Raw genomic sequence first — 15,438 nt, 5'->3', positions numbered from 1 at the left:
TGTTTTAGCACCCCAGCAATCTCAACAACCACAAGATATTCTAGGCTGCAACTTAGAATAATAGTATGCGTGGTTAAGTTAAGAGGCAGAAGTTGCTGACTCACCTCAGCAGCACGTGAGAACCTCCGCCAAGCCCTATGTAGCAACGTGGCAGCCGATCGGCACAAGCGCAAAAGGGCCGGAAATAAGCCGCAACGTGTTGATGTTGACATGCAGGGATGCTTGGCCCAGGACTGTCAGGTGGCAGGGTGCAAGCGACGCATGCGAGTCATCCTGGAAGAAGCAACTGATGGCCGGCAGGAGGCCGACGCGCAGGGTTGGCCGCGGTTTGACCTGGCCGTTTTCTGTGTACCTGCACACTTTGTTGCCATGCCACGGCCGGGCGGGCGTACTATTTGCACGGTTGCTATGGTTGTTGATGCTGTGCTCGAGAGAAGAAAGGAGGCGCGGTGTGTGTTGCGCTGCGCGTGCACACATGACGAGCAGACCGAGCAGGACCGGATGCCATGCGGGCCCTGCATCCAGTCTGCATCGTTATAGCGTGCATCGTGAATCGCGGCCGGCTGCGCACGCCTGCAGCGACAAACGCGGGCTGCAGAGAAATGGATAGGTCCGTCTGGGGAAGCGGGCCTCGTGCAGAGCCAACCCACGCTGCTCAATGCCTTCGGCGGGCATGGCTGGGGGCGTCGATGCTGCTGCGAGATCAGGGGCGCGAGGTGCCACAGCCAGCGGGACGCAGGCAGGTTATGCTCGAGCGTTGGCGACAGCAGAGGCGGACGAGGTCCGGCGGCGTGAGGCAGTTCGGCCTGAAGTGTCATTTCAGCCATCCCTACTCGGAGCACACGTACCAGGTCGCAGCATCGTCCAGGCCCGCCGAGGGTTGAAACAGCTCCGGCCGCCTGTCGAGGAGAGCCCCGACGAGGACGGGATTGCAGGACTGCTGGTCGGTGAATGGCGCTGGCATCGTCTGGCGGGCAGCAGCAGATGGCTAGATGGATCGGCAGCCAGGCACAGGCGCCGGGACGGAGCGTTTTCGAGGCGGTGTTGTGGTGGTTAGGGCCACCGCCCCTATATCGCAGAGTCGAGCTGTCCCTGCCTGCGGTGGATGGCTTAATCTCGCTTTCCGCCCACCAGCGACGACGCCAGCCGCGACCGACCTCCCGCTGGAACACTCGCAGACCTCACAGCCTCAGACATCCTCGCCCAGGGCCAATCGTTAGCCAAACGGCGACGCTGTGCGCGAACGACAGAGCCCGCCCGTGACCCGGCGCCTCAGGCCGTCCACCACAACACGCTCGCTTCAGCGCTATCAGCCGCGCTGCATGTGAAAGCTGCCCGGCGACGACAACCACCTCTCCTCCGCCAGCTCGCCCATCGTGAGAATCGCCACGGCTGATCGAGCAGCCTGCCCATCCTCCCGCCCGCAGTCGCCGTGTCTGCCGCCCCCGTCCAGCCGCCCGCTGTCGCGACCGCCTGACGCCTTCATGCACCACGAGGCCCGCGCAACTCTCACCCTCACCACCACCGGACCCAATTCCACGCCCTGAGAGCCTGCGCGCCCTTCGCACGCCGCTACTCGCAGCCTGTGTCGGCAGACGCTCGCTCCCGCTGTCCGTGACAGAGGAGGATGTCTTCGGCAGCAGTGCAGGCCACTGGACCCCCAATATCAAACCGCTCCTATCAGCAGCCATCGCCGCATGGGCGAGACCAGTACTACTCGCAGCAGTCCCCAACCGTGGCCTCCTCTCCGTCCGCGTCGCGGAAGTCCTCGAGGCGTCCCGGTGGCAATGGCGCGTCTCCCAACACTCCTACGACGCCGCAGAACCACTACTCGCCCACTGCCTCGACCTCGTCCAACCTGACCACCCCCCGACAGCAGCTCCCGCCCACCACCAACGTGTCTCCCGTAATGACTCCCCCGGTCACCTCCGCCTACAACTCCGTTGGCGGCCCGTCCGTTCCCCCACGTACGTCTTCACACCGCAACAACAAATCGTCTGCGAGCTCTTCGAACCCCCAGTTAACCGCGATGCCTGCAGATGATCGCCCGTCATCCTCGAGAGCTGCCCAGCAGTATGCAGCCGGATACAGCAGTGGGAGCGACAGAGAAAAGCTTCGAGACGATCCCGCCTCGGCTGCTGCAAACGCCGCCCAATCACGGCGGAGAGCACACCCTTCGCCCAAAGACAGCCCTCGACAGCAGACGAGCTCTTCTAGCAGGTCGAAGCACTCCCCCGCGCAGCCAGTGCACAGTCGGTCAGCGACTGCTGTCGGCCAAACTCCTGTCGGAACAGAGCTGTCACGAGAAGCGAGCAATGTCATCAGCAGACTAGTCATCACGGATCCTCAAGAAGACATCGCACGGGAGGAAGCTCGTATAGCTGAATCGCGACCCGCTCCGGCTGGAATCGATCTTACACCCAGAACAGGCCTCGGCCTCGTTGGCAGCGAAGGCGTAGATGATGGAGGTCGGGGTGCTGGCAAAAGCCGGCAGGACCACTCCAGGTCAGAAAACTCGAGGAAACACACCAAGTTTGGCGATTACATTCTCGGCCAAACACTCGGAGAGGGCGAGTTTGGCAAAGTCAAGATGGGCTGGAAGAAGGATGGTGGCGTCGAGGTTGCTATCAAGTTAATCAGGCGGGAGAATCTTGGCTCAAACACAGGACGCATAGCGAAGATCCACCGCGAAATCTCCATCCTCCGAGGCCTGGAACACCCGAACATTGTGCGATTGCACGAGATGGTGGAAACAGAACGACATATCGGAATCATCCTCGAGTATGCCTCTGGAGGAGAGCTGTTTGACTACATCCTGAACCACCGATATCTCAAGGACAACGCAGCCCGACGACTATTCGCCCAGCTGATATCTGGAGTGGGATATCTACATAAGAAGGGAATTGTTCACCGAGATTTGAAGCTGGAGAATCTTCTATTGGACCGGAATCGGAACATCATCATCACTGATTTTGGGTTCGCCAACACTTTCAGGCCAGACGACGAACTGGGTGAGGAGATCGAGTACAATCTTGGCAACCGAGACTTCGTCAAGAAAATGGGACTGGAGGGTACTGACGGCAACCGAAGAGGAGATCTCATGCAGACGAGCTGTGGCAGCCCTTGCTATGCTGCGCCAGAACTAGTGGTCAGCGACTCGTTGTACACTGGTCGTAAAGTAGACGTCTGGAGTTGTGGTGTAATCTTGGTAAGTCGTGGACCCTGTCATTCCCCAGTCGCTTTTTGATTAATGCTGATCTCGGTAGTATGCAATGCTTGCCGGTTATCTCCCCTTCGACGACGACCCAGCCAACCCCGAAGGCGACAATATCAACCTCCTATACAAGTACATCGTATCCACCCCACTCACCTTCCCTGAATACGTCACACCCCACGCTAGGGACCTGTTAAAACGGATATTAGTACCTGACCCGCGAAAGCGGGCTGATCTGTTTGAAGTAGCCCGGCACAGCTGGTTAAGCGACTATGCACATGTGGTTGCATTGATCACTTCCACCACTACGACGTCAAAGGACATTGCAAACACAACTGTCCCATCCCGTGAGCCTGACTCTCTAATATCCCCTCCTGTCCAGGTCGCTGATATGTTCGAAGAAGATGCATTCGAAACACCAATGCTTGCCCGCAGTGCATCGGTGAGAGAACCCGGGAAACCGAACACCACAGTCTCCCCCGTCGGAGGCCTTGCGCAGAAACACGGCCACGTCAACCGAACAGAGCAGCCAGAGAGCTCCAAGTCTCAACGGGACAACAAACGCCGCACCGTCCAGGTCGAATATGTGGCTCCTCAGTCACAGACTCAACGCGGAGAGGCATCTCCTCCCGTCCATAGCTCGACTGCTACCGCGTCGGGTAGCTCGAGAACTCGGGTCAAGGAGCCAGGCCCCGTGGAGGTACCCCCAACAGATGGATATCAGTCATCTAGCACTAACCCCCGAACTCGAGGTCAAGCTTCAGCCGCGACATCCTCGGTGCAACCGCCTACTTCACGGGCCCAACGTTCAGTCTCAGATTCGACGGCTTTTGGAAATGTTCCTACTACATCTGCGACACGACCATCGACCGGTGGAACTCTCGGAGGTGGATCGCGACTACCGTCTCGTGGGAACTCGTACGGACAGCCTGCCGCCGCTTCGGTCGCTCAGACACATGCCGAAGGCCACTTCTCACAGCCACGAGGAAAGCAGTATTCTATTTCTGCACCAATCCCGCAGCAAGAGCCGATGATTGGTGATCCATCAATTGGTCGACCGAGCACGCAGCGGGTGCCTTCGAATTACCCGCAAGGCCCAACATCTAACCCCCATCAAAAGGGACACAAACGGTCAAGCACTGTCAGTGAGACGCTTGGAAGGGTTGCATCCATCTTTAGCAGCCGGCCGGCCAATAATGATCAAGCTCGAGAAAAGCTACAGAGGTCATATCCTCCTACGAGTATGGCAGGTCCAATGCCCAATGATGACGTTCCTCGGCAGTCGACAGAGTCCAACCGTCGTACCTCGTTTGGTTTCAACAGGAAAGCTTCTGATCAATCTGGCGGAGCCAAGTCGGGAAGGAGATTCTCTCTGATCCCAGCAGCTCTCTCAAGGCACAAGACACAGGAAGTAGGCCCACCTGGAAGCTCGTACTCAACCGTGGATCCTCGACGATCAGCAGCAGCACCCGCATCCCGCAGCAGACCCCAAACCCGGCCCCAGATGGCATTTGGACGAGGCGAAAGTCGATCCCCGAGCCAGAGCACGACTGGAAGCACCGTACCCCCTCATGCGTACGACGGGCAGCAGGATCGTCCTCGCGATAGCCCCTCGCAGCGTATGGAAATGAGAGGCGGCGCCCCAACGTCTGCGCCCGCCCAGCAGACTCAGTTCAACAACGACCAGCAGAGCTATCCCCAACTTATCGGTGACGACAAATTCCCAGGTCCCAACGTCCCTCACCCCACCCAATCCTACCGCAACCAACCCTACCGCCACACCAACGACTCTGAAGCCTCCGAGCCGCCCGCACAGTCGTCCAGCTACCGCCCTCAATACCCTGCCGGTTTCAACAGCTACGACTCCCCACCACAGCAGCAGCACGGCCGGAATAAGAACCCAGCCGTGCTGCAGAAGAGCCGTAAGTTCGGCGAGGCCTACGACGAGGGCAAGCAAGGAAACAACAACCACTCCGGCAGCTCGGCGCCTGCGAAGCGCGTCATGGATTTCTTCCGGAGGACGGGCAAGCAGCGCGGTAGCAAGACAGACCGATAACGAGATAAATGGGAACGTGACCTTAGCGGTGTGCAGTTGAAGCCCCTTTTGCATATGAGGTATTTCCAGCGCGGCATCGATACCAGTCCGATTTACATATCACGCCGGGACGACGCCACTTCCAGCACGCGTGCGATCGAGCCCTTTCCACACAGCGGTGGTGGTGGGACAAAGTGTGTGAAATTGAGTGTGGCGTGGGGCGTGGGCTTGGGCATGCATTAGGCGGCGCCAAGGAGTTGTTTTCTCGGCCTGTGTGCTTTTCTCCACTTACTTACTTTTCCTCCGCTCGGTCCTGCGGGCCAATTGTAATCATCGGCTCTCTCTCTCTCCCTCTCGAATTCGTAACGGGCTTGAGCCTCCTCTTTTTTCCCTTTTCTCCCCATGGTGTTCGCGGAGCAGAGAGGCGAATATTGAGATTTTTGCGGGACTGGGAATCAATTAATCTTCTCTATTTTTCTTTTTCTTTTCCTGTGGTTTTTTCTGTAGCGTGAGCGTGAGCGTGGCTACCAGACGGAATGAGCGAAAAGTCTGGCGAAAGCGGTTTTGAGATGGAGGGGGTTGGTTTGGGTTTCAGCTTGAATGGAGGGGTTTTCCAGATATATCTTAAAGCTTCTTCCTTTTTTGGGTGTCCTTTTCATTCCTCGAATCAGGGGGGGCAAGTCTCTACGTTGGAATTTTCAGCTTTTCCAGCCTTTGTCTCGAAGGGCGCGTTTAATTGCCCCTTTATCCTGCGCCGTGAATGAAGAGGGGGAGGGATGCGGCTAGACGGGGGCGGGGAGCTGTTGCTAGGGGGATAGGAGCTGGGTATGTTACGCCTAGCTTGCTGTTCCTATTGTAATCGAAACTGGATCCGAAAGTCGTGCTTCTGTGCAAATATGAGCGTGATGGGGTGCCTGAGATGTTCCAGCGGCTTTCGTGAAATCTAGGTGAGATGTGAACTTGTCATCGTACAATCCACACCTCTCCAGATCTCGTACTTTATACTCTACGATGCCTCGTCATAACCATCTTTAGATAGCCCATCTTGAAAACTGAGATCCAGCTGTAATATTCCCAACACCCATTTTCACCCCTCATTAAAGGAAACGTCTCAGCCCACACATCTGGCTCTGCTTAAGATGCTTCAATATCAACGCTAATCTAGAACAATGCACCATATGTAACATTCCTCACCGTTCGAACTAAACTCATCTTCAAACTCCCATTCCTCTAGTCTCACCACCGTCCCTACACACGTGCAAACCCTGTGAAAAACCTTCTTCACAGCACACCAATGTTAAAGCTCATAATTGCATTTTTTCTACAACCCAACTATCCAAATCTACTCATCCTCCAACGCCGCCTCCTCGGCCTCCAGCGCCAACTGCCGCTTCCGCAGCGCCAGCGCCCTCTTCTTCTTCTCCAGCGCCTTCTGCTCCTCTGGAGTCCGTGCCACCTTCTGCTTCGCCTGCGGCTGTGCCTGTTGCTGGCCGCCGGATCCGACCTAATCCTGTTAGCATCACCTCATGAAGCGTATGTACCGGGGGGGGAGGATTGGAGGAGGGACAGTGGGCTCACAATCGGCAGTCCATCCGTGATTCCACCCACGGTTTTGAGCAGCGGATCCGTCACTTCGCCGACGATGGGCAGGCCTTTTGTTGTCTCGCCGACGGTGTTGAGGACACTGCGTGCCGCGGGGATCGTGTTAGCGACTGTGGCCGAGAAGAGGGATGGGAGGTTGAAAAATGGTAGGGAACGCACCCGCCGAGTAGTCCTCCGCCACGGCCGTTCTGGTTCTCGCCGCCGCCGCCGCCGCCGCCGCCGCCGCCTAGGAGACCTGCCATTGCGAGTGTGTTGGGGTGGTTGGACGTGCGGACTAGGTGAGGTAGATGTGAGATAGCGTCTGGAGCTTGAGAAGGCGCGAAGTGGAAAGTCGATATGGTGTCTAGTTCGTGGAGTTGGGAGAGATGGCACACCTAACAGCTCTCATATATACATCCCTCGCTCCGCCCAAAGAAACCTGTTTCCCACCCTCTCACCCCCAGACGACAAGAACCGCGAATCTCGATCAGTAAAAGTTGGCGGCGCTGCCTCCGTCATGGCGTCATGGTGCCAGGATTGCTGATGAACATCTTCGCCTATTTCCAGGGGCCCAGCTGCGGGGAGGGGGGTGGAGGGGTAGGTTGGGACCCTGATTTCCGCGCTGCTACGATCGACGACAGCGGCGGAAAGGTCGTGCTGGGCACCAGCACTAAGGCAGAAGGTACGTAGGCTTTATTCCACAATGAATAAGCTGACTACTGGGGAGGAAACTTCGTCATGTAGAATAGGTAAGTTGCGGGCTTGGGAGACCGTTATCGTGTTGATCTTGTAGGAATCATGTGAAGTTATACAGAAGAGAGTTGTCGAGTGCAAGATCGAGAAAGAAAATCTGGGTTATACGATTACAAGTTTACATCTCACCTAGTTTTGCAGAAGCCGCTGGGCACCTCATGCAGTGGTGCAAAAGTACCTAGGTACTTCGTAGAGAACGTGGAAATCTTGGTGATTGGTCAATTCCTTGCGGAACGGAAAAACTCATCGGCAGCCACAGCTACAAAAACCTCCAGCTTCGACTCGCCACGTCCTCTTTTTCTCAAGCGGTCGACCTCACCAACGCTGCGTTTCTTTGCTCACACACAGACACCTTGCGCCCTCGTGGCAGCTCGGTCCGTCCCTCTTTGCAAATGAGAAATTCGGAGTAATCTTCACCCACCCACTGCCACCTTCCCGGCTTGCCGAGGAGCTCTGGCACAGCTGCCCGTGAGGGCCTGGCGTGACACTCACGCTTGCATTTGGCATCAGAAAAACCAGGGTCCACTCTGCCTCTGCGCTTGCGTGGTTGCGGATGCGGTGTCCCTATGGGAGCCTGTGCGAAGATTGTGTGCATACGTGCGACACTTTAGTGCAATACGCGGCGTGCTGGACTTCGAGTAGCGGACACTATCTGGGCAACTAGGTGTGCGAGTGAAAGAGGGAAGGCATCATTCGATTCCGATTACTCTGGTGGGGACGGCCGCTTCAACCTTTTTTCTCTCCAGGTACGTCTGATTTATTCAATTTTGGGTTCGGGATACTACTAATGAAGTAAAAACAAATTATGGTAGGTACATTTTTGAAGCTATTCGTTTCCCATCGAGTTCAAAGCGCCGACATGTATGCGCCTTTTTTTCCTCCCGACAAATCAAAACGTCAAACTCGCTGCAGAGAACGAGTCTAGGTGCTACGGTCCTTCTCAAACATGACATCGGTCCGCATGGTTAATTTGGTCCCCTGTGTTACGTCGTCGCCAGAGTGCAATAGGAATTTATGCTGGAAGAGGAGGACTCGTCCAATCTTTGGCTCCACGTCAATCCGCCTCTTCATGTCGTAGGCATGGAAAGTAGTGGAACCGCCCTGCAGCGACTGGCCCTTGGGGTCCGATGATGCGTCGTTGAGATATAGGTGGAGTGTGAAGTAGGACCTCTCTTTGAAGTCTGGTGTTTCGTATGTTCCGTCGCAGTGCGCTGTGTGTACTTAGCAGCCAATTCACATCATTACTAGCATGGAATTACTTACGTCGGAAGTATTCACCGCTTGAGTACTTGAGAAACCTCATCCGCTCGTTCAACCTGGTCATCCTCCAAGTCTCCTTGCGCTTCGTCGGGCCAATACCAGTGACCTTGGGCCAGTTCTCCAGATACTGTAGCTCTGGAACAGTAGACTCAACGCGAGCCCAAAGCTTTGCTACAATCTCCTTGTCGTCCCAGATGATGCGCCCGCAGTTCCTAGTATCTTCATACAGCGCCTGTTTGCCATTGCCGACATTGATCATGGCGCGCTCCCACTTCCCGTCAGTCGTCGCCTCGGCAGCGTTCACCAGCGCTTTGCATTCTTCCGGAGTCATGACATCGTCCAGGACTACTGCCCATAGGTCGTTGTATTCGGGAATGGTCGAGTTGGCAAAATCGATTTTGGAGACCTTGATGGCGGGAGCTGGGCCCTTGAGGAAGCCCTTGGGCAAAGTGAAGGGTTTCTTGGTAGCAGACATAGTGACGGCTTTTTTGACAACGGACTTAAGCATGCCGGGGCTCGTGAAGATGCAGGCTTTATGTATGTGTGCGATTCGCGAACGGAGAGTGACTCTGTTTTTGATTTACTGGGGCTATGCGACGCCGTGGAAGGCCTCCAGTACTGTTGCCTTGCGGCTGAGTAACTAGCTATTGGAAGCTACACGACTCCACCTTGCTGGGGCCCCTTGATGCAATCACGCTGGGCATGAAAAAGTGGCACACTTGTTCAGCACCTGTCTCGTGTACACCTGTCTGCCACTACTTGAGTTGCTTCAACAAGTTTCTACATAGCCCAAGGTGAAGAGCTTTTGTCTCGTGTAGATATCTGAAATGGCGTTGAAGCACCCCAGCAGTGGCATACACGCGCACAGCCCCGGCAGTTCGTTGTAGAGTTGAGCCTTCTCCCAGCCATCGTAGTTGGAACTGCCTGACCTTTCGCGTTTGACGGCTTCTCACACCCCGGGCGCCCAGGAGTCAGGCGGCGTCAGGCGGCGTCAGGCGGCGTCAGGAAAAAGGATCGACACGGGCGGCGTCGCAGGATTGCAGGCCTGTTCCTCTTCGAGCCAAGCCAGCCTCAACACCATCTCACTTATCGTCACCGAGCGACGCCATCGCCCGCTCTCTTCCACCCAACATCTCCCCGCCGTACCCCTCGTCGCGTCCAGCTGGCCTCGTCCGCTGTGAGGTCGCCGCAATTCCATCGCGAGGTCGCCTCATCCACTCGTTTCCAGCCATCGCGCCAAGACCACAGGGCCCACGTCCAATCTCCCGACGACGAACCGCCTTCTTGCATCAATTGGCGACCTATCTCACCGCAGTCCATCTCACCTCGCCGCCGACAGGAGGAACCTCACCGTTCTCAACTACACCCTCGCCGCGGCGTCTTAGAAGCGCAGTCTCACGACCCGGCAACGAGGGCCTACGCTCTCTCCCGCCGGCTTCATCTTCCACGGCGATTAGTTCTCTCATCCGACACAGCGACCTCATCCTCCGCCGCCTGACATGACGACTCCATCACCTCTCCCGGACCGCGCCTACCATAGGTCGGGCTTCCCCAGCCTCTTCGAGGTCCTGAGTCGGAAGACCCTCCCGCCCGTCGACCTGTTCTCGTTCTACATCTACATGCGCGACCAGCAGCGCTCGGTTGACTACTTGGACTTCTGGTGAGTTCCTGGAGGAGAGGAGAGATCTTTCGGGCCTTCGCTAATACGTGGTATAGGCTTGATGTCTCGCAACATCTCTCGCTCTGCCGACACTATGTTCGCCGCCTTCACCGATCCGTCATCGAAGACACCCCGGAACTGGAGAAAGAGACTAGCAAGCGTTCCTCGTACATCCTAGACAACGCGGGCGAGGGCCCCTCCAACGAGAAGGGTAGCACCTCAGACCAGCGCCTCTCCGCGTTCCTGCGTTCCGACCATGGGAGCACCAACCACTCACCCCAGGGCAGTCTGGGAAGCAACCGCTCGACTCCGGGAATGGAGCGACCCCGACCTAGCTTCATGACCAATGATGGTAGCTCTCCCGGCAATAATTCGAGCTCGCCAGGCCAGATCTCGTCCGGAGCGGACAATGTCCCCAAGCGCGAGGACCTCCGTGCTTCTGCTGAGAAGATTCTGTACACCTACCTTCTACCCGGCTCCGAGCGTGAGATCATCATTCCCCAGGGTATCCTCAACGACATCCAGGAAGCCATCGAGGGCCCCGATCAGCGTAGCGACCCAGAGCTATTCGATGCTGCCAAGGACTACGTCTTTCAAGCCATGGAGCGTGACGCTTTCCCAGGCTTCCTCCAGAGCAAGGGTCTCGGCAACATTGTGCCACCGAGCATGATGATGCGCTTGATCATCGGTTTGCTGGCCTTGTTCGGCGGTTTCTGGACTGCCTTCATCCTGATCTTCCGGGACGCGTCTAGAAGCACTAGATGCTGGGTGCGTTGTCATTTACATTAACCCGCTAACTTCTCTAGCAACCGCTTTTTAGCAATCACGAAGCTAACGCTCATAGATCATCCTCCCTTTCACTATCTGCGTCTACGCCCTCTTCTCGCACCAGTGGCAGCTTGACCCAGTTCTCGTTCTCGCCGGCTTCAGCGAGTACACGTTCATGGACTTCTCTCGCATCCGCGAACCATTCATCAAGTCAATTTTGACTAGACGCGCCATCGTACTTCTAGCTGCGATGATCGTAGCCGACACAGCGTTCTGTTGTCTCTTCATCTTTGTCCCTGGAAAGATGCTGTGAGACGAGATGTTACGAGGTAACGATTTTCTTTCCTTTCCTCCCTACTACTGCACACATACTGCGTGAATTTTCTGGTGTTATTTGTCCTGGATCCGGCGTGGCAACGGCAATGGCAACGGCTACGGCAACGGCTTTCGACTCGGCTTTCGACTCGGCTTCTGGCTCCTGGACTCTGCTTCAATACCGGATACAACTCTGAATTCGACTTTCGTGAAAGTCCTAGGCGTAGGAATGTTTTATAGACTTCTAGGGTTCTAATCGGCAGCTTTCTTTCGAGGTGCTGCTCATGGGTTGGAACTGTTGAAGAAGTCTCCTGTCTTTTCTTTGGTTGGACCTCATAATACCCATTTGCCTGTTTTCGAGGATTTGACCGTGGGTAGTGGAGCTAGGCGTGTAAAATAGCTGCGATTTTGCGAGTAAGAATTATGAAGGGCTTTTACGTCATGATCTTGATGATGCCGTGACTTCAGAGCATATGGTCTAATCTGCCGCTACATGGTGAATCAATGGGGTTTAGGATATCTACTCTTTCGCAACTACGTGTGGTTCTTCAGATTATATTGAGAAATCTAGAGCGATGTTGGGCTTCCATTTTGCGTGTCTACTCCGCCGTATGATGTGGCCTGGTGAATTGACTGATCACACAGACTCATGACCAGGAGCCATAAAAAATCATGGTATAGGGTTGAAGAGTGTCCTTCCTACCTCCGCACTCGATTCTCCGCCTTGCAAACCCATATATTACTTTTCGCTGTTGTTGAAATGAGACCTTATTGATCGTAGTTGAAGGCGGTCAAAGCGCCCATGACTAAAGGCGGCACGTCATTCTCCTCCGAACGGACTTCACAACGCAGTCTCAAGAGCCACCAAAGCAGCCTCAATCCATCGATGCCGTCTCATCAATAACACTCTCTCCGCAGAGCCCCTGCTCTCTATATCTATAGATCACAATGAGCACCACAACCACCAAAAGCAAACGCCCGACCGTCCTGGTACGTCGATATCGCACCACCAGAGCTCCCCAGCTCAAGCTTCAACCCTCGATAAGTCTAACATTCCATCCCCCCAGGTCACCGACACCCGCGATGCCCCCCGCATTCCCGCGCGCGTCCCAATGCAGCGCCGCTCAACCACCAAGCTCATCTCGGTCGACAACATCCTCCAATACGCCTCCGAGATCCCCTCGCAACAGCGCCGCGGCCCGCCGGCGCACCTGCAGCGTCCCCAAAACCACACCCGCACGCCGAGTGGCCTGTACCCACTCGACCCCAAGCTCTCCGGCCGCCTGCTGCCCCAGCACATCCCCAGCCGGTCCAGCAAAGTCAGCGAGAAGCTCGTGCTCCTCCCGGAAGCAGACTTGGAGCCGGAGGACGAGAAAGGCGATTTCGCGGACTCGGACGGGGAGCGGCCGCCGCGGGACGAGGAGCTCGAGCAGCGCACTGCGAAGGGCGGGCTGCGGGATAAGAGCTATGCGGAACGGCTACCCAAAGCACGCCGGACGGAGAAGCTGGCGAGGGTCACGGCGTACTGCACCGCGCAGAGCTACAAGATGAAGTCGACGGCGGAGTTTGTGAAGACGCAGCATCATGCGCGGACGAAATTGTACGATGATTGTTTGTATACGGTGTTTCATCTGCCGTTGCTGCCGGGGAGCGATGGGTATAGGGTGAGGAGTAGCCCGGTGCTGAAGAGTCCGGGTGGGAAGAGTGTGTTGGATGAGGAGATTGAGAGGAATGAGAATCGGGAGTACCACGAGGGGTATTTTGGAGAGACTGAGCAGTATAGCTACCGTGGGGGGGACGAGGGGGAGGGCAGTCCGACGCAGAGCCCCGAAGATATCGGCGAGCGACGCGATTCGGATACTGGGGATGGCATTGGCCTACACGCTCGAATTCCGCCAGACCCCCTCTCGTTTGGGGAGATGTTCGTGTTCTCCTACGGGGTCGCTGTCTTCTGGAATTTCACAGAGAGGCAAGAGAAGGATATACTGGCGGACCTCACCTTCTCGGCCAGCGAGACGGGTATCTCGCTCGTTACGCGACCGATGCAAGAACCGGATTTCGAGACCGAGGAGTTCCATTTCGAGTATAATGGGGATATCCCAAGGCCCAGGGTTTACAATGATATGATCACGCTACGGAGTAGTGATCATATGATCAAGCTGGCCATGAGCCACGCTATTGCGCAAAGTACCAAGCTAAGCTTCTTCGAAGAAAGAATGGCAAAGACGATGCTGCAGGCACAGTATATTCCGCGTCGACTGGCGCTCACAGGTAAATTGGGCATGACAAGACGAGAGGTAGTCAAGATGATCGGCCGACTCTTCACGAGTCGTGTCGATGTGAATCTCTGTACGTCCCGTCCCTGTCATTCTCATACCTTTCAAAGGGCTTCAACTGATTACCACCCCCAGCATCAAACATGCTCGACACCCCCAATTTCTTCTGGGACTCCGAGCCCACGCTCCACCCGCTGTACACCGCCGTCCGCGAATACCTCGAAATCAAACCCCGCATCCAGGTCCTCAACGAGCGCTGTCGCGTCTTCCTCGACCTCGGCGAAATCCTCTCGGACTCCATATCCGACAAGAAAATGACTCGCATTACCTGGATCATTATTATCCTGATCGTGTTGAGTATTTGTGTCACGTGTCTGGAGGTGCTGCTCAGATTTGCGATTTTGCAGAAGAGGGGCGCGATTGGGGATGGAGTGGTTGGGAAGCAGACCGTTGCGGGGCCTGCGTTGTTAGTTGTGAGGACCGTTTATTGGGCGGGGAAGAGGGTGAAGGGTGTGTGGTAGGGCTGTATCGAGGGAGAGCTTTTGAGGCGTCTGGCATAGCGTGGCGTTCCATATGGGAGGTCTTGTCTCTCATTATTGGCTTGGAATCGAATTGGTAGGTCTTTTAGATCCGTAGTTAAGAGTCGAAAATTAAATCATCTTTACAGTGTCAACACTAAGCAAGAAGCCTTACAATGGACTTTCATGTTACGAAATATTTGCAATAAAACAGCTAAGAGGAGCTTTAAAGAAAGATGCAATGTCGTCTAAAAGGTGGGGCGCGCCGTTCACCTCCTTGTATCTGCACTAGTTAGTTCCCGTTCCAGTGCGTTATAGACGGATCCTCTTCAGCCCTATATAGCGGTGAGCTCATCAAAGTCTTCCCCACTGCCAGCGCAGGCAAACTGCAGAACGCATTAGGCAAAGCTGCGCATCTGAACTGCGCTAAAAAAAAAAAAATTTACTACGGACCTTCGCTAAACGTATCTCCGCTACCTAAGTGCATAGGACTCTTCCTACTGCCGCAGCAAGTAATCTAAGTATTGGCCATGCCCCCTTCCGCCTCGACGTAGTACCTTTTATCTCCAGCCCAGCTTTTGAAATATTCTATGTCGTTTTGAAATCTTTGTGGGCTCTAGAGCAATAGATTGCGCTGTATCTTGGGATGTAGATAGCGAGTGTGTGCCGTCACCTCTTACATCTATGGGTACATTACCCATGCTTTCTAAACCCTGTAACGTCCATAGTTGTTGGAGCGAAGAGTAATGCTTCATACATGCTTGAGTAGTTGGATGATCTAGTCCAAGTTTCTCTTGATAGCCAGCGCAGGCTCTCTGGTAGAGAGGTGAAGCATCTTCATACTGCTGCTGCTGGTGTAGTAAGTACGCAAGGCAATAGACGCTCGCCAGCGTGTCGGGATGCTCTTTCCCCAGCACCTTCTCCCTCCCCTCCAGCACTCGTCGGTTCATGTCTTCAGCCTGCTCGTACTTCCCCTGGTCTTGCAGCACCAACGCTAGGTTGTTCACGCTTGTCAGCGTGTCGGGATGCTCTTTCCCCAGCGCCTTCTCCCTCCCCTC

The 15,438-nt window shown here is 55.5% G+C and overlaps 7 protein-coding genes across 7 annotated transcripts in view; 3 read left to right on the top strand and 4 right to left on the bottom strand.

The window, feature by feature from the left end:
* Positions 1 to 32: 32 nt before the first annotated feature.
* BDZ99DRAFT_248058 (uncharacterized protein) lies at positions 33 to 1,043 on the bottom strand. The gene is made up of 2 exons (XM_033713651.1): positions 105 to 1,043; positions 33 to 45 (listed from the first exon to the last, which is right to left on the bottom strand). Exon 1 carries the CDS (start codon positions 825 to 827, stop codon positions 237 to 239), a length of 591 nt encoding a protein of 196 aa, XP_033579995.1. The 5' UTR covers positions 828 to 1,043; the 3' UTR covers positions 33 to 45; positions 105 to 236.
* Positions 1,044 to 1,627: 584 nt separating this feature from the next.
* On the top strand, positions 1,628 to 5,555 carry BDZ99DRAFT_556179 (Pkinase-domain-containing protein; the record flags this gene model as incomplete). Its single annotated transcript, XM_033727177.1, has 3 exons — positions 1,628 to 2,073; positions 2,221 to 3,208; positions 3,267 to 5,555. The coding sequence occupies 3 exons, from the start codon at positions 1,628 to 1,630 to the stop codon at positions 5,268 to 5,270; spliced, it is 3,438 nt and encodes a 1,145-aa protein (XP_033579994.1). The 3' UTR covers positions 5,271 to 5,555.
* Positions 5,556 to 6,576: 1,021 nt separating this feature from the next.
* Positions 6,577 to 7,167, bottom strand: BDZ99DRAFT_460343 (uncharacterized protein). Its single transcript, XM_033719368.1, has 3 exons — positions 7,011 to 7,167; positions 6,828 to 6,933; positions 6,577 to 6,753 (listed from the first exon to the last, which is right to left on the bottom strand). The coding sequence occupies exons 1-3, from the start codon at positions 7,091 to 7,093 to the stop codon at positions 6,592 to 6,594; spliced, it is 351 nt and encodes a 116-aa protein (XP_033579993.1). The 5' UTR covers positions 7,094 to 7,167; the 3' UTR covers positions 6,577 to 6,591.
* A 1,358-nt stretch (positions 7,168 to 8,525) lies between these two features.
* Positions 8,526 to 9,743, bottom strand: BDZ99DRAFT_411424 (oxidoreductase domain-containing protein; the record flags this gene model as incomplete). The annotated part of the gene is made up of 2 exons (XM_033716617.1): positions 8,847 to 9,743; positions 8,526 to 8,794 (listed from the first exon to the last, which is right to left on the bottom strand). Coding segments are annotated over exons 1-2 (774 nt in total), but the record flags the coding sequence as incomplete, so codon positions are not given.
* Positions 9,744 to 10,342: 599 nt separating this feature from the next.
* On the top strand, positions 10,343 to 11,584 carry BDZ99DRAFT_381652 (regulator of G protein signaling superfamily; the record flags this gene model as incomplete). Its single annotated transcript, XM_033715246.1, has 3 exons — positions 10,343 to 10,503; positions 10,560 to 11,271; positions 11,348 to 11,584. 3 exons carry the CDS (start codon positions 10,343 to 10,345, stop codon positions 11,582 to 11,584), a joined length of 1,110 nt encoding a protein of 369 aa, XP_033579991.1.
* A 950-nt stretch (positions 11,585 to 12,534) lies between these two features.
* BDZ99DRAFT_473753 (DUF155-domain-containing protein) lies at positions 12,535 to 14,383 on the top strand (the record flags this gene model as incomplete). Its single annotated transcript, XM_033721855.1, has 3 exons — positions 12,535 to 12,576; positions 12,654 to 13,935; positions 13,998 to 14,383. 3 exons carry the CDS (start codon positions 12,535 to 12,537, stop codon positions 14,381 to 14,383), a joined length of 1,710 nt encoding a protein of 569 aa, XP_033579990.1.
* A 557-nt stretch (positions 14,384 to 14,940) lies between these two features.
* BDZ99DRAFT_437828 (TPR-like protein) overlaps positions 14,941 to 15,438 on the bottom strand; it is a gene marked incomplete at both ends in the record, with an annotated part of 2,873 nt that continues 2,375 nt past the window's right edge. The window contains one exon of the mRNA XM_033717599.1: positions 14,941 to 15,430. Coding sequence (XP_033579989.1) covers positions 14,941 to 15,430 — 490 coding nt within the window. The remainder of the gene's footprint in view (positions 15,431 to 15,438) is intronic.

The sequence above is a fragment of the Mytilinidion resinicola genome (assembly GCF_010093595.1).
Source record: "Mytilinidion resinicola strain CBS 304.34 unplaced genomic scaffold BDZ99scaffold_5, whole genome shotgun sequence".
NCBI classification, from domain to species: Eukaryota; Fungi; Ascomycota; class Dothideomycetes; order Mytilinidiales; family Mytilinidiaceae; genus Mytilinidion; species Mytilinidion resinicola.
This window is presented reverse-complemented; position numbering and strand designations above follow the sequence as displayed.